At 44.5% G+C, this 22,989-nt stretch overlaps 1 protein-coding gene across 2 annotated transcripts in view; it reads right to left on the minus strand.

Moving 5' to 3' along the window:
• KMO (kynurenine 3-monooxygenase) overlaps positions 1–22,989 on the minus strand; it is a 112,041-nt gene that overhangs the window by 32,960 nt on the left and 56,092 nt on the right. For both annotated transcript variants that reach the window (XM_030196419.1, XM_030196418.1), the window contains 3 exons: positions 21,624–21,789; positions 16,235–16,306; positions 5,031–5,152 (listed from right to left, as the gene is read on the minus strand). In XM_030196419.1, coding sequence (XP_030052279.1) covers positions 5,031–5,152; positions 16,235–16,306; positions 21,624–21,789 — 360 coding nt within the window. The remainder of the gene's footprint in view (positions 1–5,030; positions 5,153–16,234; positions 16,307–21,623; positions 21,790–22,989) is intronic.

A 22,989-nucleotide genomic window follows, 5' to 3' on the forward strand; every position in this document is an offset into this window, starting at 1 on the left:
GTAGACAAAGCAAAGAGGCTTGTTGGGATACATCCGAGGGTGCTCAAGGAACTCGGAGAAGTTCTGGCGACTCCGCGGCTGACCTCTTCAATGCTTTCATAGAGTCCGGAGTGGTCCCGGTGGACTGGAGAAGGGCAGATGTGGTCCCCTTTGCACAAGAGTGGAACTAAGGAGGAAGTTGGGAATTACAGACCTGTCAGTCTGACCTTGGTGGTGGAAACGCTTCTGAAGTGGAGGATTGTGAGGTTTCTCAGCCTGAATGGAATGCAGGGCCCGAGACAGCATGGCTTCACTAGAGACAAGTCGTTTCAGACAAATCTGACTGATTTCTTTGACTGGGTGACCAAACAGTTGGATGTGGGAGGGGCACTAGATGTGGTGTACTTAGATTTCAGCAAAGCCTTCAACACGGTTCCACACAGGGGACTCATAAATAAGCTGAGCAGGGCCACTGAGAGGGGGGAGGGGGGACAGCAGGGACAAAATTCCCCAGGCCCGGGCCTCCAAGGGGGGCCCAGCGCTGGGGTCAGGCTGCCGGCGCTGCAGTCCCCGGTCTCACCTGCCTGCCCTCTGCTTCGTCCGCCACCGGGCTCCCTGCATTAAGATCGGCAGCGCCTCAGCTCCATTTGGAAAGGCAGATCACCTCCCTTCGGGCCCTCCCTGTGTCCCGCCCTCGCGGAAACCGGAAGTTATATCAGACGAGGGCAGGACACAGTGAGGGAAGGCCCGAAGGGAGGTGATCTGCCTTTCCAAACGGAGCTGAGGCGCTGCTGATTTTAATGCAGGGAGCCCGGTGGCAGACGGAGCTGAGGGCAGGCAGGACAGACCGGGGACAGCAGCGTCGGGCATTGGTGGAGGGGGTGAGGGCATCGGTGGAGGGCAGCAAGGGCAGTGGCGGGGGCCTGGCCTTACTCCGGGCCCGGATTTGTCTCTCGGCGGCCCTGAAGCTGAGTACCCTCAGTATGGGACCTAGAGTAACTGCGTTAAAAATTAGTTGAATGGAAGGAGACAGAGGGCACTGGTAAATGAGCTTGCTCTGAAGATAGGGATGTTATCAGTGGAGTACCGCAGGGTTCAGTCCTAGGGCCGGCTATTTTTAACATCTTTCTGAATGATATTGCAGAAAGGCTGTCTAGTAAGGTTTGTCTCTTTGAGGATGATACAAAACTCTGCAACAGGGTGGACACCCCGGAGGATGTGGATGACATGAGGAAGGACCTAGCAAAGCTTGATGAATGGTCCAATATTTGAAACTAAGATTTAATGCTAAAAAATGCAGGATCATGCACTTGGGCCACAGGAATCTGAGGGAACGGTACAATATATGGGGTGAAGTGCTTCTGTGTACAAAGAAAGAGCGGATGCATGCTTATGCTTGAGTGCATAAGGAGAAGGATGACCAGCAGGAACAAAGAAATGATAGTGCCCTTGTATATGTCTCTGGTGAGGCTCCATTTCATTAATGTGTGCAATTCTGGAGACCGCACCTATGGAAAAATACAAACAGGATGGAGTCGGTCCAGAGAACAGCTACAAAACTAATAAGCGGTCTTGGACATAAAACATATAGAGACAGGCTTATGAACCTCAACATGTGTATGCTGGAAGAGAACAGGGAGAGAGGAGATACGATAGAGATGTTTAAATATCTCAGAGGCATTAATGTAGAGGAAGTGAACCTTTTTCAAATGAAGGCAAACAGTGGAATGAGGGGGCATACGATGAAGTTAAGAGGAAATAGGCTTAGGAGGAATCTAAGAAAGAATTTGTTCACAGAAAGGGTGGTGGAAGCGTGGAATGGCTTCCTGGTGGAGGTTGTGGTGATGAGGACTGTGTCAGAATTTAAGAAAGCATGGGACAAGCACATGGGATCCCTTAGGAAAAGAAAGAGTTAGTGGTTACAGAGGATGGGCAGACTGGATGGGCCATTTGGTCTTTATCTGCCGCCATGTTTCTATCTTGTTGGGGAGAATCTACCGACATGAAATCATGTTTCGCTGGTTGCTGCTTCAAGGCTCAGTCTCCTGAAATCGAGCATACTGCTTCAATTGCATCTCCCTATGTTTAGTTGTTATTTTTAAAAGTATATTTAAAAAAGTGATTAAAAAAAATATATATATATATATAATAAAATAGAATTTGAAGAAGCGATCACATGAGATAAAGCCAAGTATGGACTGATGAAGATAAAAGTGATCGGTTATACCAACCTCCCAAAAATCTTATTGCAGATGAGAATCACTGCTGATGGTCCCTTACCTGTACGTAATATAAGTTAAGCATGAAGGTTATATTCCTGGTGTGTGTCTGGTATTTCAGAACATACATATGTTTGCACTGGGACATGCATGTGTATGTCTGCCATTTTAGAAACCTGCACATATGTTTCCCAAGCTGTCACAGAACCTGATACCATTTGCCAGTATCACTTTAGAGTGGGGGGGGGGGGGGGGGGGAGAAAAAATACTGGGGGAATAAAAGACTGACCTCCCCACAAAGAGGGAAATTCTATACATGGTGCCGAATGTTAGGTGCAGCTTAAGCGCTGAATTTTCGGCACCGCAAAGTGTTTTAACTGATGCAAGGAACCAGAGCGGGGCAGAAATTGTAGATATGCCAGAAAACACACTTATGTGACCATTTATAGAAAAGCGCCTAAGTGTTTCCATGTGCATCTGCAAAGGGAGTGCGGCCATGGAAGGGGCATGGACGGTTTAGAAGTTCCCTTAAATCCGTGCCCAATCTGAGCACTGGAATTTACCCCTGGTTTTAGTTGGTGTAAATCCTTGTGCCCAAAGTTGAGTGCAAATCCCAGTGCTACATGCTATCCTATAAAGAGTGCCAATCCTGGAACACCCATTACAGAATACTGTTCAGCACCAATTTTATTCAGCATCAAATTTTGAGCATCATTTACTGAATCCAGCCCAAAATGAGTACCTTCAAATAACCTAGATGTCCCCGAGAGCAGTTGTAAATTCCAATGTTGATCTCAGGGGACATAAACATGCAGTCCCCTTTTAAAATGGACAATGTATATGTAAACTTTAGCTCCACCCTAGTCCTGGCCAAATACCACCCCCCCCCCCAACCCTGAGTGCTATTTAACCAGCCAGGAACAGCTCCTGGCCGGTTAAATAGCCTTAAGCTGAATATTAGCCTTAAGTGCTAATATTCAGATCAAGATAGTTCGCTATCTCGACTGAATATTAGTGCTCAGCAGCTAGACCGATTACCGGCTATGTCGCACCAATATTCAGCAGCTTACTGGCTCAGTTTAGCAGTCAGATGGACCCACATAAATAGCAGATCTATCTTTGGCCATAATAACTTAGCCGGTCAGCCGATGAATATTGGCGTAACCAGATATGTTTATAGTGGCCAAAAATACCCTGGAAATTCAATGCCGGTCACCAGATACGGCCTGGCATTGAATTTATTTATTTATTTTTATTTATTTGCACATTTATACCCCACGTTTATCCCACAGTTTAGCAGGCTCAAAGTGGCTTACAATGCACTGATAGGCTATTGCCAAATCAGAGGTGACACGGTTACTATTCATTTTGAGAGAATAAAAGAAACAGGACAAAAGAAAACAAGGAAAGGAGAAGTGAGACGAAAATGGACCGTAGATATGCTGTTAGAAAGGACTTCAGGGTATATGGTGAATCCTTGGGTTAGACTGAACCTCTTACGGCTGGCAAAGATGGAAATCGACCAAGATGACAGAAATGGAGCTGAAAGCCTCTCCACAAACTGTCCTCTTCTGCTCCCATGGTAACTGGCACAGTGACCCACTCACTCTCGGACATCTTCAACGAGAAACAGCAGGATGAGAAGGTGGAAAGCCAATACACAGTCTATGCAGGCCGTTTTCTCAGCTGGATCGACAAGACAGCACTATCCAAAAGGACCCAACGGTGCCACCGCCGCAACGTCCAACGGCCAGCAACCGACCGAGCGGCAGGCCGACGTCAAGAGGAAACCCGCCGCGCTGAAGAAGCCCTTATCAGAAACAGACAGATGCCCGCAGACAGTGGGACAAACGAGCCCCCTGTAACTCGCAGGACCCCACTGGGTGATACAGGATCGGGCCGCTGCACCCGCCCACGGCCGTCACCACATCCCCGATGCGATCGCACCAAACCACGGCCAAGCTCAAGCGGCGAGAAGGGAAACAAACGACCGTAGACAGGGGAACCGGTGACAAGCAAAGCTCCGCAGTCACCTACTACGGCACAACCAAAAGATCGGACCAGGGCTCAGCCAGACAATGGGCCGTAGCGGTGATGGCATCAGGAGCCAACGGCTCCTGAGTCCACTAACTGGCAGCCATTTTAGAATTATATCCAGGTTCGCTGCTGACCACGAGAGTTAGCTGGGCTGCCTCCTGCGGTCTGAATATTAGCCCCAACCAGACCATGCCCCCTTGCCATATGCATATATTCACCATTCGGACATGTATATCTTGGCTTTCTAAAATTAAAATTTAGTCTTGTATACAACATAGATATCTACATGCTTATTTATACTCATTCAAAACACACATAGGACTTCTAATAAAAACCACCACAGGTGTATATGTATCCTTATAAAACTGCCCCAAAAAGCTGCAGAAATTGTAGGCCTTGGACATTTACACCTACTTAGAAGAAGCAGTAAATGTTTGCATGTTAAATATATGGCAACAGGCCCACTTCATGATGTATGCATATAAACGGCAGGAAGGGATGAATTTTAGTCTTATTTTTTTTCTCACACTCATTAATAGTGCTGTTTATCTCCTGTTGTCAAATTCTCAGAAATTCCTTAGGCACTTGGTTGCTACTACAAATTATTTTTGACCCCTATAATAGCTATTTGTATACAGAGAGCATAATGTATATCTTAACTCTGATCACAGTCCCATATGTTAGGCATCATTAACATGGAAATCAAACTTTGGGACTGGGCATTACACAAGGATGTGGAACAACTCTGTTCAAATTTATTTCACAAACCTAAGCCATAAAGGAAATAAGACCTACTCTCCAATCAAAGGAATGGAATCTGGGAAGTGTGTTTTGAAGAAATCCAGTACTTCATCACCCGTACTGAGCTTCTCGAAGTCCTCAAAGGGCATGAAGAGAGTACAGGTAAAAGATCTGTCCTGCAGGATTACAAAGAGAACATTTTGAAGACTGGGAAGTGAAGATATACACATTTGTTGCAGTTGATCAGACAATTTACAAAGAAAATCTGACCCATATACTCTACATAAAGAGGTGTCACCAGAGTAGAACAAGCTTTTGAAACAGAATTAATATATGGGTCAATATTCAGTGGGAGTTATCAGGGTAGGAGCCACTCCTACATGGAAAAGTTCCAACTTTGGACAAGGTCAGGATAGTAAAAAACCTTCCTGAGGGGGCCCTTTTACTAAACTGTGGTAAAAAGTGGTATTAACACACCCTTACGAGGGTCTTTCTTGAGTGCTAAGGCCATTTTTACCACAGGGGTAAAATGGCCAAATTTCAGATTTTTCCATTAATGACCATGAGCTAATTTTCCCATTAGCCACCTATTTTGTAGCCGGTAAGGACTTACATGCTAAATCTGCACTAATTGGTTAGCGCACGGCAATGCCGACACACTAACCAATTTGCACAGACGCACCCCACTCTCCACCCCTAGACACGCTCCCTTCTGCAAAAAATATTGCACAATGTAAAACTTACCACAATATGCCTCAACACACCCCACGATATACCATTTTAAGCTACAGTAAAAATACATTAGTGCTTACCACAGCTGTGCAAAAGGGCCCCTTTATCATGGGTAGTTATCCAGGTACTGGTGTGAATATCACCAATACCCAGATGAGTGCCAGCAGTCAGGTTATACCCAGGTAAACAATGCCAGCTGGTATCTGGATATCAGTGCTTAATATTTGGGAATAAACAAACTGCAGAAGCCAGCATTTAAATCAAATGCCAACTGCCATGCAGGGCTATGGAGTCGAAGTTGAAAGTAAATGTGGGAGGGGGGTTCTCAAAGCCAAATTTAGGCTCTTAGGTAGAAAGCGGAAATCCAGTTCCTCCAGGGTAGCATTTTCGCAAATGCTCCCCATTATATGCGCAGAATCCATGAGGCAGTCAGAGCACCGCAGTTTCAATGCGTGGTTGAGATGATGTTGCACGGATGAGGGGTTTAAAATTGTTAGGAATTAGAAAATGTTCTGTGGAAGGGGGAGCCTGTTCCAAAAGGATGGATTCCAGCTTAACTGAATTGCTAAGTTTTAAAATGGAAATACAATAGCTTTTAAACTAAAATGGGGGAGGGGGAGCCAACATTCACCCAGGAGCACATGGTTCGGTGAGTATCATTGAAGCATACTATTGAAACAGGACATTTAGGGAATCCCAAAAAAGAGGTTTCAATAATGGTGAAAGTAGAGGAGTGTGGTAGCCGTGTTAGTCCACTCTTAAGGTTATCAATAGAAATCAAACAAAATAAAACATGGAAAAGAAAATAAGATGATACCTTTTTTATTGGACATAACTTAATACATTTCTTGATTAGCTTTCGAAGGTTGCCCTTCTTCGTCAGATCAGAAATAAGCAAATATGCTAGCTGACAGTGTATATAAGTGAAAACACTCAAGCATTACTATGTGGTATATATCATTCAGTGTAAAAAATGTAACGAAGGATGCTATATTGGAGAAACAGGCCAGATGCTTAAGACAAGATTCAATTTACATAGACATCACATGAACAATACTGGTGCCAGTAGGGCTCCCACTCCTGTTGGTCAGCATTTTACAGGACCAGGACATTGTACCAGTGACTTCACAGTGAGAATCCTGAAAGGTAACTTTAAAACCATACAAGAATGTAAGACCTTTGAAGTCAGAATGATTGAATATTTTAACACCCAACAGAAAGGACTTAACAAGGATCTGGGGTTCCTAGCCCATTATAAACCAAAAAGCTGTATTTCTCTCCACCCCTCACCTATCCACACCCATTCTGTTAGAATATCAATGATATGCTTTGATGTCCCCATGCATACCTCCTACCCACCCCCATCCTCCCACCCTGTCAGACTGTCATAGTAATGCTTGAATGTTTTCACTTATATACACTGTCAGCTAGCACATTTGCTTATTTCCGATCTGACAAAGAAGGGCAACCTTCGAAAGCTAATCAAGAAATGTATTAAGTTATGTCCAATAAAAAAGGTATCATCTTATTTTCTTTTCCATGTTTTATTTTGTTTGATTTCTATTGATAAAAATAATGGTGAAAAAAAGTCAGGACTGTTTAATGAGAGAACAGAGTAAAGGATGCAAATTATCCTTGTCAACTTCAAAGCAGCTTGTAGATGCTAGGAAATAACCCAGTTTGTGAAGTGCCTATATACAAATGCTAGAAGCCAAAAAAATAAGATGGGAGAGTTGGAGTATATAGTACTAAATGAAAAGGTAGATACAATAGGCATCTCAGAGACCTGGTGGAAGGAGGACAATCAATGGGACTCTATTGGGCTCATTTTCTAAAGAGAAGGACGCCCATCTTTCGACATAAATCGGAAGATGGACATCTTTCTCTCATGGTCATCCAAATCGGTATAATCAAAAGCTGATCAAAATCACAGGGACGGCCAAAGTTCAAGGGGGCGTGTTTGAGGCGTAGCAAAGGCGGAACTTGGGCGTGCCTAGCACTTAGACATCCTTGACCCAAAATCGAAAGAAACAAGGACGTCCCTGACGAACACTTGGACGACTTTACCTGGTTGTGTTTTTCTTATGACCAAGGCACAAAAAGATGCCTGAAATGACCAGATGACCACCGGAGAGAATTGGGGATGACCTCCCATTACTCCCCCAGTGGTCACTAACCCCCCTCCCACCCTCAAAAAATATCTTTCAAAATATTGATTACCAGCCTCAGATGTCATACTCAGGTCCATCACAGCAGTATGCAGGTACCTAGAGAAGTTTAAGTGGGTGCAGTGTACTTCAGGCAGGCGGACCCAGGCCCATACCCCTCCTACCTGTTACGTTTGTGGAGGAAACAGCAAGCCCTCCAAAACCCATCACAAACTCACTGTACCCACATCTAGGTGCCCGCTTCATCCATAAGGGCTATGGTAGTGGTGTACAGTTGTGGGTAGTGGGTTTCGGGGGGGCTTAGCACACAAGGTAAGGGAGCTATGTAACTGGGAACAATTTATGAAGTCCACTGCAGTGCCCCCTAGGGTGCCCGGTTGGTGTCCTGGCATGACAGGGGGACCAGTGCACTACAAATGCTGGCTCCGCCCATGACCAAATGGCTTGCATTTGGTCGTTTCTGAGATGGACATCCTTGGTTTCAAAAATGGCTGAAAATCAGAAATGTCCATGTCTAGGAACGACCATCTCTAAGGACGACCACATTTCAGGATTTGGACGTCCCTGACCATATTATCGAAACAAAAGATGGACGTCCATCTTGTTTCGAAAATACAGGTTTCCATGCCCCTGGATCGGGACATTTCGCGAGGATGTCCAAATCGAAATGTGGACATCCCTTTCAAAAATGCCCCTCCACGTTATCAGGGTAAAAATTATATCGCAATGATACAGTGGATCAAATTGGGGGGGGGGGGGGGGGGGGGGGGAGGGGTTGTGCTATATGTTAAAGAGGGAATTGAGCCAAACAAAATAAATATTCTACATGAAACAGATAGCAGCGTGGAATCCTTGTAGATAGAAATTCCATGTGTGAAGGGAAAGAATATCCTGGTAGGTCTGTATTACTGTTCGCCAGGACAGAATGGACAGATGAACAAATGTTTACAGAAATTAGAAAAGCTGGCAAACTGAGCAGCATTATAATAATGGGTGATTTCAATTATCCCAATATTGACTGAATATATGCTACATCAGGGAGCGCTAGGAAGGTAAACTTCTTAGAAATAATAAATGATTGCTTCCTGGAGCAACTGGTCCAAGAACCGAAAGGGAACTACATTAGATCTTGTCCTTAATGGAATGCAGACAGAAACAAAAAAAAGGCAAAGATCTGCCACAGAAATAGCAAACCAAAAGAAAAAAAGCAGATCAAAAAAGACAAAAAAATGGAACAGGAAGGTAACAGAAGAAGTGGTTTATTACAAGGTTACCCGACGTGGCCACGTTTCGCCCTCACACTGCGTCAGGGGTACAAAAACTACGAAATAAAAATACATAATGAATAAAACATAAACATCACGTGGAGGGGCATAATCGAATGGGGGCGCCCAAGTTTTCCTGAGGACGTCCTCACAGGACATTTCGGCGAAGGGGCGGGGAAACCCATATTATCGAAACAAGATGGGCGTCCATCTTTCGTTTCGATAATACGGTCGGGGACGCCCAAATCTCAACATTTAGGTCGACCTTAGAGATGGTTGTCCCTGGTTTTCAGCGATAAGGAGACCGAGGACCCATCTCAGAAACGACCAAATGCAAGCCCTTTGGTCGTGGGAGGAGCCAGCATTCGTAGTGCACTGGTCCTCCTGACATGCCAGGACACCAACCAGGCACCCTAGGGGGCACTGCAGTGGACTTCACAAATTGCTCCCAGGTGTATAGCTACTACTACTACTACTTGACATTTCTAAAGCGCTACTAGGGTTACGCAGCGCTGTACAATTTAATATAGAAGGACAGTCCCTGCTCAAGGAGCTTACAATCTAAAGGACAAATGTACAGTCAGTTAAATAGGGGCAGTCAAATTGGGGCAGTCTAGATTTCCTGAAAGGTATAAAGGTTAGGTGCCGAAAGCAACATTGAAGAGGTGGGCTTTGAGCAAAGATTTGAAGATGGGTAGCGAGAGGGCTTGGCGTAAGGGCTCAGGAAGTTTATTCCAAGCATAGGGTGAGGCGAGGCAGAATGAGTGGAGCCTGGAGTTGGCGGTGGTGGAGAAGGGTACTGAGAGGAGGGATTTGTCCTGTGAGCGGAGGTTACGGGCGGGAACGTAAGGGGAAATGAGGGTAGAGAGGTAACGAGGGGCTGCAGACTGAGTGAGCTCCCTTACCTTGGTTGCTGAGCCTCACAAAAACCCACTTCCTACAACTGTATACCACTACCATAGCCCTAAGGGGTGAAGGGGGGCACCTACATGTGGGTACAGTGGGTTTCTGGTGGGTTTTGGAGGGCTCACATTTTCCACCACAAATGTAACAGGTAGGAGGGATGGGCCTGAGTCTGCCTGCCTGAAGTGCATTGCACCCACTAAAACTGCTCCAGGGACCTGCATACTGCTGTCAGGGAGCTGGGTATGACATTTGAGGTTGGCAAAAAATATTTTAAAAGTTTTTTTAGGGTGGGAGTGGGTTAGTGACCACTGGGGGAGTAAGGGGAGGTCATCCCTGATTCCCTCTGGTGGTCATCTGGTCAGTTCGGGCACCCTTTTGAGGCTTGGTCGCAAGAAAAAAGGGACCAAGTAAAGTCGGCCAAGTGCTCATCAGGGACGCCCTTCTTTTTTCCATTACCGGCCGAGGACGCCCATATGTTAATCACGCCCCAGTCCCACCTTCGCTGTACTTCCAACATGCCCCCGGGAACTTTGGTCGTCCCCGCGACGGAAAGCAGTTGGGGATGCCCAAAATCGGCTTTCGATTATGCCGATTTGGGCGACCCTGGGAGAAGGACGCCCATCTTCCGATTTGTGTTGAAAGATGGGCACCCTTCTCTTTCAAAAATAAGCCTGATAGTATATTTTAAAATAAAATATATCTAAAAACACAATCAAATCCTGTAAGATAAAAACAGATCAAATCTAAAAACATAATACAATAAAATATAATATCAAATCAATATCAGTTAAAAACATTCAGATTAAATATGCATGCAATAAAAAAATAATTTTAATAGAAGACATAAGATATCAACAAAAAATAATATCAACACAAAATATATATCAACAGAACTGCATAAGACAGATAGGTGGAGATGTACAACACTAAAATAACTGAATAACCATACATACTAGATATCACCTACCTAATAGGGGTAAAAAGCAAAATGAACCCCTAAAAGTAGTCATACAACCACCTAAAAAATACAAAATAAAATAAATAAAATCTCACAATCCTTGATCTCAATAGCTGTCTCTTATGCACATTCAATGATCTAAAAACATTGAAATTAATATTCACTTTATATTTAGTAATTTTTTTTTTTGTTAAAGGTTAGAATCAGTGAAAAATACCTATTAGATAGGTTTCCATGTTCTAATGATAGACAGCAACTCAAATCAATAGAAATTAACTTTAGCATGAACACTACCTAAAAACATCATACTGTTCTGTGACAATCACATTTAGCCTGATGATATCATTAAACAGAACTACACAGTGACCATGAAAAAAAAACTGATTCAGAAGCACTAATCACAACTCACAGGCAATCCAGCACTCATTACTGCTGTTTGAATGGGTGGATATACAAACATCGATTGAAATTGTTACTGCTGCAACGTACCAAACATGCTTACTGTTCTGTAACAAACACATTTACCCTAATGATTGTGTCATTAGAAAAAACTTTGCGGTGGATGTAGCAATACTGATTCAGAAGCACTCAGCAAAACTCACAGGCAATCCAGAGCTCTATGCATTATACATTAGGCTGATCAGATTACACAAATTTCAATCAAACAGACGTGGATCATAGAGCAACTGGCTTAGAAAAAGTAACTGACTTAGAAATTGCACTGATAAAACATATATTTAAAGCAAGCCAAGCTGTTTAAACAGTACACACCACAGTCTAAATTCCATATGGAGTATCTTATATTCTACCTTACATATGTGCTTCTAAAGTCTGAAGCAAAAGGGCACTCAGGGAGGACAAATCCATAGCGGAGAGATTGAATAAATTCTTTTCTTTAGTCTGTACGGAAGAAGATGTAAGAGATCTACCTGTACCGGAAATGGCTTTCAAGGGTGACAATGCAGAGGAATGGAAAAAAATCTTGGTGAACCTGAAAGACATTCTGAGCCAAATTAACAGGTTAAAGAGTGATAAATCACCTGGACCAGATGGCATACACTCCAGGTTACTGAAAGAACTCAAACATGAATTTTTGATCTTTTGTTAGTCATCTGTAACTTTTTCGTTAAAATCCTCTGTAGAACCTGAAGATTGGAAGTTGGCCAATGTAACACCGATTTTTAAAAAGGGATCCAGGGATGATCCAGAAAATTACAGACCGGTAAGCCTGACTTGAGTGCCAGGGAAAATAGTGGGAACTATTGTAAAGAATAAAATTACAGAACACACAGACAAGCATGGTTTAAAGGGACAGAGTCAGCATGGGCCCAGCCAAGGGAGGTCTTGTGTCACTAATTTGCTTCATTTCTTTGAAGAAGTAAATAAACGTGGATAAAAGTGAGCTGGTTGATGTAGAGTATCTGGATTTTCAGAAAGCTTTTGACAAAGTTCCTCATGAGAGACTCCTGAGAAAATTAAAAAAATCATGGGATAGGAGGCAATGTCGTTCTGTGGTTTACGAATTGGTTATTGGACAGAAAACAGAGGGTGGAGTTAAATGGCCATTTTTCTCAATTAAGGAGGGTGAATAGTGGAGTGCCTCAGGGATCTGTACTAAGACTGGTGCTATTTAACATATTTATAAATGATCTGGAAAAAGGAACAACAAGTGAGGTGATTAAATTTGCAGATGACATAAAACTATTCAAAGTTGTCAAAACACATGTGGATTATGAAAAATTGCAGGAAGACCTTAGGAAACTGGAAGAATGGGCATCCATATGGTAGATGAAATTTAATGTGGACAAATGCAAAATGATGCACGTTGGGAAGAATAATCCTTATCATAGTTACCTGACGCTAGGGTCCATCTTAGAGAAGTCAGCACTCAAGAAGAAGATTTAGGTGTCGTAGACAATATGCTGAAATCTATCCAGTGTGCAGCAACGGACAAAAAAAGCAAACAGGATGCTAAGAATTATTAGGAAAGGGATGCAAAATAAGACCAAGAATATTATAATGCCTCTGTATAGCTCCATGGTGTGATCTCACTTTGAGTATTGCGTTCAATTCTGGTCGCTGTATCTCAAAAAAGATATAGTGGAATTATAAAAGGTTCAAAGACGAGCAACCAAAATGCAAAAGGGGATGGAACTCCTCCCATATGAAGAAAGACTAAAGAGATTAGGGCTCTTCAGCTTGGAAAAGAAATCACTGAGGGGGCATATTATCGAGGTCTATAAAATCCTGAGTGGTATAAAAGTGAATCAACTTTTCACTCTTTCAAAAAGTACAAAGACCAGGGGACACTCAATGAAAGTACATGGAAATACTTTTAAAACAAATAGGAGGACATATTTTTTCACTCAAAGAATAGTTAAGCTCTGGAACTTGCTGCTGGAGGATGTGGTAACAACGGTAAGCATATCTGGGTTTAAAAAAGGTTTGGATAAGTTTCTGGAGGGAAAGTCCATAATCTGTTACTGAGATGGACATGGAGGAAGTCACTGCTTGCCCCAGGATTGGTAGCATGGAATGCTGCTACCAACTGGGTTTCTGCCAGGTACTTGTGACCTGGATTGGCCACTGTTGGAAGCAGGATACTGGACTAGATGGACCATTGGTCTAACCCAGTATGGCTATTCTTATATTCTTATGTTTGGTGTACCGACTCCATAGTCCTGCTGCCCAGCTGAATATTGAGGGATAGAATCTTTTTGTTCTTTTCATAGTGTCTGATTTCCTAAGGAGACTGTGGTAATGTGACTCTGCGGACACGCCTGGGCTCTCAATAAACACAGCCACATAGGGATTAAAGGTGAAATGAAAATGGCACCCGACATAATAGCCCTGACAAAAAAGATCCAATAAAGCAGCCCTTGACAATTCAGTCTCTAACAAAATAGCCCCTCCCACAAAATAACCCTTGACAAAATAGCCCCCTAGAAAAAAATAACACATCACAAAAAAGGATGATAAACTACAAGTGAAATCTTCAGTGATGAAGGCTCCTACCAGTATTGCATTGTATAAAGCACATATAAATAAACAAAATTCTATAGCTACTGGCATTCATGATCTGTTCTGCTGTTTAAGGAAACTATTTTTTTGTTACATTTGTACCCCGTGCTTTCCCACTCATGGCAGGCTGAATGTGGCTTATATGGGGGCAATGGAGGGTTAAGTGACTTGCCCAGAGTCACAAGGAGGCTGCCTGTGCTGGGAATTGAACTCAGCTCCCTCAGGACCAAAGTCCACCACCCTAACCACTAGGCCACTCCTCCACACCCAAAATATCACCATATTCTTCCAACAACATGCTAATTAAAAAAAAACAACAACACTATCATCATCATTTTCATAGTCTTACCAACCTTATCCTGTTTGGCAAAGTAATAGGAAAAAAAATGCAGTGCCATATTCTGGGCAGCCTGATCAGGCCCTTTTGTTGGGGGGCTAATTTGTCAAGGGCTATATTGTGGGAAGGCCATATTGACAGTGGCTGTTATGTCAGGGGCTATTATGTCAGGAGCTTTTTTTGTTTAGAGCTTTTTTGTCGGGGCTATTTTGACTGGGTACCAACCAAAATACTTACTTACATGCAGACAATTATGTAACCTGTTCTCTTCACAGGTTAGAGATAAATAAACATACAAAGTCACTTCTTACAGTCATGGGCTCTCTCTCCCATGGCCTGCTCCTCTAGGCTCACAGCACATATTTGGTCACCTCTCCACCAGGCAACCCAACCACCTTGTGTCTTCCTGGAATTCCCACCATTATTATTTCAATATTCCACACTGGGCCCTGCTTGGCCCTGACTTCCCAAGTCACACTGTCAACCAAGTTGTAAGGTAAACTTATCCTACCTCAATCTTCTTCTGCTCTGTCACTTATAGGGTAGCACTCTCTGCTAAGGCCACTCTTTTTCCCCAGGCCCTTTTCAGGTACTGCAGCCCTGCTCTCCACACCCATGGAGTCCTGTGCACTCAGGGCCTCCATGATCTATTCAGCCTCAGGGCATTTAACTGCAGCTCGGTCTGAGCCCTGCCCCTCTGACTCATAAGTACATACTAACACATCTTTTCAGCTCTGATTTGCACTATTTGCAAGCGAAATGAGCATTTTTATATTATGATTTTAGAACTGTGGTGATATTTTGGGTGTTCTGGTTTACTTACTTTCAGAGTCTGTCATACCACAACAAGTTGGAAACAAATGGACTTCTTCAAAAGGAAAAGATGCAAAGCCCTATTTTACATAGAACATAAAGAGCAGGTTGAGACGTACTCAATGCTGATTGTATTTTAGAAAAGGATCTGCCAGCACAAAGTCTTTTCTAAAATACCTGCAGAAGCGTATGTGTTTTTGTTGGCATTTGCAGCAGGAACAGCCATTTTACAAATATACATGTTGAAAAAATAAGTCTGAGTTCCCATACATAGGACAGAATAAAAAACTGCATCAAGCCCAAGGGAGGGGGACACAGAAGAGAAGCAACAGGAAGCTCCCCTGAATTCTGAACTGGAATTCAGAGGAGAGGAGCCTATGGATCGGAAGAGATGGATCTGAGTTAAATTAAAGTAACTACTTAAGGACTGTGTAATGCAAATGCTCTGGGGGTACCTCTGTGAGGCAGTTTACCTAAAAACATAGCATTTGCTGTATTGTTTTAAAGTATAGTTTGTTGTACCTGACTCAGAATGGTAGATGATGCAAGTTAGAAATGTGTTAAAAGAAAGAAGGAATGAAATCTTTTCTATGTACCCAGTGGCGTAGGAAGGGGGGGGGGGCGGTCCGCCCCGGGTGCACGCACTGGGGGGGGGGGGGGGGGGGGGTGTCGGCTCGCAGGTTCCCTGCTCTTTCTGCCCCAGAACAGGTTACTTCCTGTTCCGGGGCAGAGAAAGCAGGGAAGCAGCAGAGCTGACGCAGCTCCCAGTGACGTGCACTGGGGGAGGATCGGCCCTCCCGCCTGCCCCCCGCTGAAAGGTAGGGTGCGTTTCGGGGGGGGGTGCGCTCCTGAGGGGGGGGCACCGTGCCCTGCACCCAGGGGGGGGGGGTGCGCAGCGGCGACCCGCCCCGGGTGTCAGGCACCCTCGCTACGGCACTGTATGTACCAAGAAAAAAGAAGAGAGGAATATAATACATGCAGAATCAGCGAAGCAGTGGTAACTATATCAGTCTTCATTGTGATTCTAATAAAGAAGTAGAAAATGTGATAATCCTTACCAGGTTAGGTAAAGCAATCATCATGAAAGTATTCCTGGGCCAAATGTGGAGGTAATTGGGTTCCATGGCAAACTGGAAAAAATCAAAGTGGAAATATTTTTATATAGTTTAATTCATTGCTTATAGCACACTTCTAGCCAAAAAAAAAAGTTGATTTGAAGCAGATTACACAATCAACTCATACAAGTTTCAAAATATTAAAAACTGCCTTACTAACATTTCAAAATAACAATCCTGCCTTTAGAGCTCATGTCTATCACCTCAGAAATATCTATAACAAATCTGTAGAAATAGCAAAATGTTCAATTTCTTCCAAAAGAAAATGGTGGACTTTGATCTTTACCATTCCCTACCCATAAAGTCTTTGTTTTCTCTGGATCAACGAACTGTCTGCCATACAATCAGATATCACTCCATATGCTGCACGTTTGTCATATGCCTTATTTATTTATTTTATTTATTTATTTTGCACATTTATACCCCACTTTTTCCCACAGTTTTGCAGGCACAAAGTGGCTTACAATGTACTGATGAGGCTAACGCCAGACCAGTTGTTATATAATTACAATCAAATTAGATAGGATAGAAGGAACAGGGTAAAAAAAGAAAAAGGGAAAGGTTAAAGAGTCTAAAATGGTCCATTTCAACATTATCGGTAAATAAGTAAGGAATCAAACCCAACATTTCCAGTAACACACTTAAAGATTGCAAATATGCATTGATCAGCATAGGGCATAATGAAAATCCTGAACAACTACCATTTGTAAGAAAATCCACAAACTAACTGAAGACTACCCCCGATACTCTTATGCATGAAAATTTTACTAGTAAAACTCCATGATCTACAAGCCACAGACTTATCAACTTGAACCAACAATGCTGCAGTTCCCTTATATCAAAGCTGCTATTATTGATTCCATATTGTAATTTGGCCTAAAACGTGATTGTGTTATAGCCAAAAAAATCAAAAGTATCCATAAAAGGTTATAAATGTCTAGCAACTATAGCTTCTAAAATTTTCCATAAAAATGATGCATTTACAATAAGCCTATAATTTGCACAGTTTGATATGTCTCCTTAAGCAAAGGTTTACACTCTCTAAGGCTTACTGGGGTGTTACAGTTTTAGAGGCTATCATTTAAAGGGACTATTTTAAGTTACCATAATAACAGTATAAAGCACAGCTAACAGTAAAAGGAAACCTCAGCTCTCCAGGGGATACAATATCCTCTCGCACCAAGGATGTGTCTCCAGGGGCTTCTACATAGGAGGGAAGGGTTAAGGCAGCCGTTGTAGATAGAGGTTCTATCATTACACATGTAGATAGCTGGGTGGCTGATGAATGTGAGGATCGCTTGGTCACCTGCCTGCCTGGTGCGAGGGTGGCGGACCTCATGCAGCACCTAGACAAGATTTTAGACAATGCAGGAGAGAAGCCTGCTGTCTTGGTACATGTGGGTACGAATGACATAGGAAAATCTGGCAGCCAAATTTAGGCTCTTAGGTAGAACGCTGAAATGCAGACCCTCCAGGGTAGCATTTTCAGAAAATTTCCCCATTCCACACACAGGGCCCAAGATACAGGCAGAGCTCCGGAGTATAGAATGACACGGGGACGGGGACCCGCAGTAACTACGGGGAAGGGGACAGAGCCCATGGGGACGGGGCGTGGACAGATCCCGCAGGGACTGGGCAGGGATGGGGACAGAGCCCTTGAGGATGGGGACAGAGCCCTTGAGGATGGGGACAAACTTTGTCCCCATGTCACTTTCTACTTTGAAGCCTGTTAATCAACTGGACTGTTATTTATATTTGATTGATGCAGATGACAATATTTTTTCTATTTGTAAATTAAACACAACAGTTACACAGCGTATTGTTCCTTTTTATACTTTAATAAAAATATTTAAATATAAAATCATAAGTGTTCGAGGCTTCTGCAGATGAGACCACAGGGACGGGGATGGGGACAGAACCTGCAGGGATGGGGCAGGGACGGAGATGGGGCCTGCGGAGACGGGACGGGCATGGAGATGGGGCCTGCGGTGACAGGGTGGGGACAGAGACAGAACCCACAGGGACAGGGCGGGGACAGGGACAAATTTTATCTCCGTGTCATTCTCTACTCCGGAGTCTCAATGTGTGGATGAGATGATGGTGCAGGGAGGAGGGCTTTAGATTTGTTAGGAACTGGACAACATTCTGGGGAGGAGAAGCCTATTCCGTAAAGATGGGCTCCACTTTAACCAGGGTGGAACCAGACTGTTGGCATCAACATTTAAAAAGCAGATAGAGCCTCTTTTAAAAACTGAGAAAAGGCTGACAGTCACTCAAAACTGCATGATTTAGAACAAGGTATCTTTAAAAGATATCACCAAAGCAAGGAAGATAGGGCATCTCGATAGCGAGGCTGTAATAAAGACCATAGTAGACCAGGAAGTGTATTTTCAAGCACTTAGATTTACAAAGTTGCATAGAGGGGGGCATTTTCGAAAGAAATGTCTAAATTGGGGTTTGGCTCTCTTTGTAAAACGTCCAAATCCAGAGGCGGGGAAAAGCTCATTTTTGAAAAAAGATGGACGTCCATCTTTCATTTCAAAAATAGCAAGAACGTCCTTAGATTTGGACGTCTTTGAGTTTCGGCGATTTTCGAAACCAAAGACATCCATGTCAAAAACGTCCAAATGCAAGCCATTTGGACATGGAAAGAGCCAGCATTTCAAGTGCATTGGTCCTCCTGACATGCTAGGACAGCAATTGGGCACCCTAGGGGGCACTGCAGTGGACTTCATAAAATGCTCTAAGGTACACAGCTCCCTTACCTTGTGTGCTGAGCCCTCCCCCCACCCCATAACCCACTACCCACAACTGTACACCATTACCATAGCCCTTATAGGTGAAGGGGGGCACCTATATGCGGGTACAGAGTGTTTCTGGTGGGTTTTGGAGGGCTCACTGTTTCCTCCACAAATGTAACAGGTAGGGGGGGTATGGGCCTGGGTCCGCCTGTCTGAAGTACACTGCACCCACTAAAACTGCTCCAGGGACCTGCATGCGCTGTCATGGACCTGAGTATGACATCTGAGGCTGGCACGTAGTATTTTTAAAGATGTTTTTGAGGGTTGGAGGGGGCTAGTGACCACTGGGGGAGTAACAGGAGGTCATCCCCGATTCTCTCCAGTGGTCATCTGGTCATTTCGGGCACCTTTTTGTGCCTTATTCGTAACACGGACGTCTCTGCTTTTTTCCATTATGGCTCAAAGATGTCCAAGTCTAAGGAACGCCCAAGTCCCGCCTTCACCACACCTCCAATATGCCCCCTTGAGATTTGGATGTCCTTGAGATGGACTCTCGCTTGAGACATACAAAATCGGGTTTAGATTATACTGATTTGGACGTGTGTGAGAGATGGACGTCCAAGTACCAATTTATATTGGAAGATGGACATTCATCTCTTTTGAAAATGAGCCTGACAGTAACCCACAGAACTTTGTAATTCTAAGTGCTTTGAAAATGAGACCCAAACAGGCTCATTTTCGAAAGAGAAGGACACCCATCTTTCAACACAAATCGGAAGATGGGCATCCTTCTCACAGGGTTGCCCAAATCGGTATAATCGAAAGCCGATTTTGGCCATCCCCAACTGCTTTCCGTCGCGGGGAAGACCAAAGTTCACGGGGGCATGTCTGAGGCATAGCGAAGGTGGGACTTGGGCGTGCCTAACACATGGGCGTCCTCGACCCATAATGGAAAAAAAAGGGTGTCCCTGACGAGCACTTGGAAGACTTTACCTGGTCCTGTTTTTCTTACAACCAAGGCACAAGAAGGTGCCCGAACTGACCAGATGACCACCGGAGGGAATCAAGGATCACCTCCCCTTACTCCCCAAGTGGTCACTAACCCCCTCCCACCCTCAAAAAACATCTTTAAAAATATTTTGTGCCAGTCTCTATGCCAGCCTCAAATGTCATACTCAGGTCCATCACAGCAGTATGCAGATCCCTTGAGCAGTTTTAGTTGGTGCAGTGCACTTCAGGCAGGCGGACCCAGGCCCATCCCCCCTACCTGTTACACTTGTGGTGGTAAATGTGAGCCCTCCAAAGCCCACCAGAAACCCACTGTACTCACATGTAGGTGCCCCTCTTCACTCCTAAGGGCTATGGTAGTGGTGTACAGTTGTGGGTATTGGGTTTTGGGGGGCTCAGCACACAAGGTAAGGAGGCTATGTTCCTGGGGGCAATTTATGAAGTCCACTGCAGTGCCCCCTAGGGTGCCTGGTTGGTGTCCTGGCATGTCAGGGGGACCAGTCCTCCCATGACGAAAGGGCTTGCATTTGGTCGTTTCTGAGATGGACGTCCTTGGTTTCCATTATCGCAGAAAATCAGAAACAACCAAGTCTAGGGACAACCATCTCTAAGGACGACCTAAATTTCAAGATTTGGGCATCCCCGACCGTATTATTGAAACGAAAGATGGACGTCCATCTTGTTTCGATAATATGGGTTTTCCTGCCCCTCCACTGGGACGTTTTGCGAGGGAGTCCTCAGCAAAACTTGGACATCCCTTTCAGGGCCGCTGAGAGACTAGGCTGGGCCAAGGCCACCCCTGGGGCCCCGTCCCGTGCCCCCCCCCCCCCAAGGTCATCGCCGCAGTCCCCACCCGCCCCTCCGTCCGCCACCAGGCCAGGCCCCCCGCATTGAAATCATCACAGCGCCTCACCTGTCACCTCGCTCCGTGGCTGAAAGCACAGCAGCGGCAGATAAGATTCGCCTCCCTTCGGGCCTTCCCTCCCTGTGTCCCGCCCTCGCGGAAGTTACATCAGACAAGGGCGGGACACAGGGAGGGAAGGCCGGCGAATCCAATCTGCTGCTGCTGTGTTTTCAGTCAAGGCAGTGACAGGTGAGGCACTGTGATGATTTTAAAGCTGGGGGCCTGGCCCGGTGGCGGACGGAGGGGGGCAGGTGGGGACTGCGGCACTGAAATCCCCCTGGAGGCCCGGGCCCGGGGAATTTTGTGCCCCCTGCCCCCCCTCTCTGCGGCCCTGGTCCCTTTCGATTATGCCCCTCCACATAACTTCCCTGATGATGGCTCACAATCTAATTCTGTACCTGAGGCAACAGAGAGTTAAATGACTAGTGCAAACTTGCAAGACAGAAGAGTGGGATTTGAACCAGGCTAACCACTAGGTTATTCCCCTACTCTAGTCTTGCCAAAAGGATTTTCTATAGTGCTTGACAAAAACCTCAATTTATCATCATTCATTTTTGCCATTTGTGAGAAGCATTCTACTGTTATAATGTGGATACACATGCTGTAACGCTAATCCAATTGTGATCATGCCTGAAAGTGTGGGACAATAATAGGGAAGAGTGGTGTATACCAAACCTACATCTCCATTTTTGGGTGGAATAGTCAGTTCTTTGTATCCATGGGAGATGTACACTTGACTATAGTTAAAACGAGGCTGCCTCATAAACTGTTTTCTAACTGCAGAAAAGGCGCCATCACAGCCCACTATGAGATCACAAGTAGCTTCGACAGTTTCTTTATTTTTTCTGTAAAGCAAAATAAATGTTTTAAAAGTATACTGTATAAAATACACACAGTCATCATTTTGAACATGAGTACATTTACAGCTGCTGTAAATGTACATCTATGCATTATTTTTATTCCTAACTAGTAAAACAGGCCCGTTTCGGACACAAATAAAATGGGCGCTAGCAAGGTTTTCCTCGGAGTGTGTATGTTTGAGAGAGTATGTGTGAGATTGACTGTGTGTGAGAGACAGAGAGTGAATGTGCGAGTGTGTGTGTGTGACAGAGAGAGAGTGAGACTGCTGGGTGCGAGTGTGTCTCCTCTGTCCCCCCTCCAGCCACCCAGCGATTCTTCTCTCTCCCCTGCTCCCCCTCCAGCCACCCAGCGATTCTACTTTTTCCCTTGCCCCCCTCCAGCCACCCACCAATGCTCTTCTTTCCCCTGCCCCCCTCCAGCCACCCACCGAGTCTCCTCTGTACCCTGCCCCCTTCCAGCCACCCAGCAAGTCTCCTGTTCCCTGCCCCCCTCCAGCCACCCAGCGATTCTCCTCTCTCCCCTGCACCCCCTCCAGCCACCCAGCAATTGTCCTCTCTCCCCTGCCCCCCTCCAGTCACCCAGCAATTCTCCTGTGCCCCCTGCCCCCCTCCAGCCACCCATCAATTCTCCTCTCTCCCCTGCCCCCCCTCCAGCCACTCCTCCACTTTAATCAGCATATATTAAATTCCCCCCATGTGCTACAGAAAAGCACAGAGCACATCCTATATAATAAAACGCACCTCCAATGTTCTGAAGCTGTAGTTCTGGAAAGTTGCAGGAATGCTTCAAGGCTTGAAGGCTTCACTTTCTTGGCTTCAGAAAGTTAAAGGTGCGTTTTATTATATAGGATAATGAGATCTCAAGCCTTTATCAAAATTGCCGTGCCATTTCTGAACTCGCCTCTTTAGTATCCCCTGTTAAGATACAAATGCTACCATCTTCCATAGGTAGCGGATCTATTTGCACCTGCAGAATAACAGAGATTAATTGTGGTTGATGTTATTCAAATACTGTTTTTGCTATATAAGTACTCACGCTCCTTGTCTAATCTTGAGTCCTTCATCCCAAAATTTTAAAAAACACAAGTGTAGGAAATAACTTGATAATATTGATGAAGGTATATTTTTCAACTGAAAAGGAATAGTTAAATTCTTCTAAAACATAAACAGAAAATGTCACTCTTT

Source organism: Microcaecilia unicolor, chromosome 3 (assembly GCF_901765095.1).
Source record: "Microcaecilia unicolor chromosome 3, aMicUni1.1, whole genome shotgun sequence".
NCBI classification, from domain to species: Eukaryota; Metazoa; Chordata; class Amphibia; order Gymnophiona; family Siphonopidae; genus Microcaecilia; species Microcaecilia unicolor.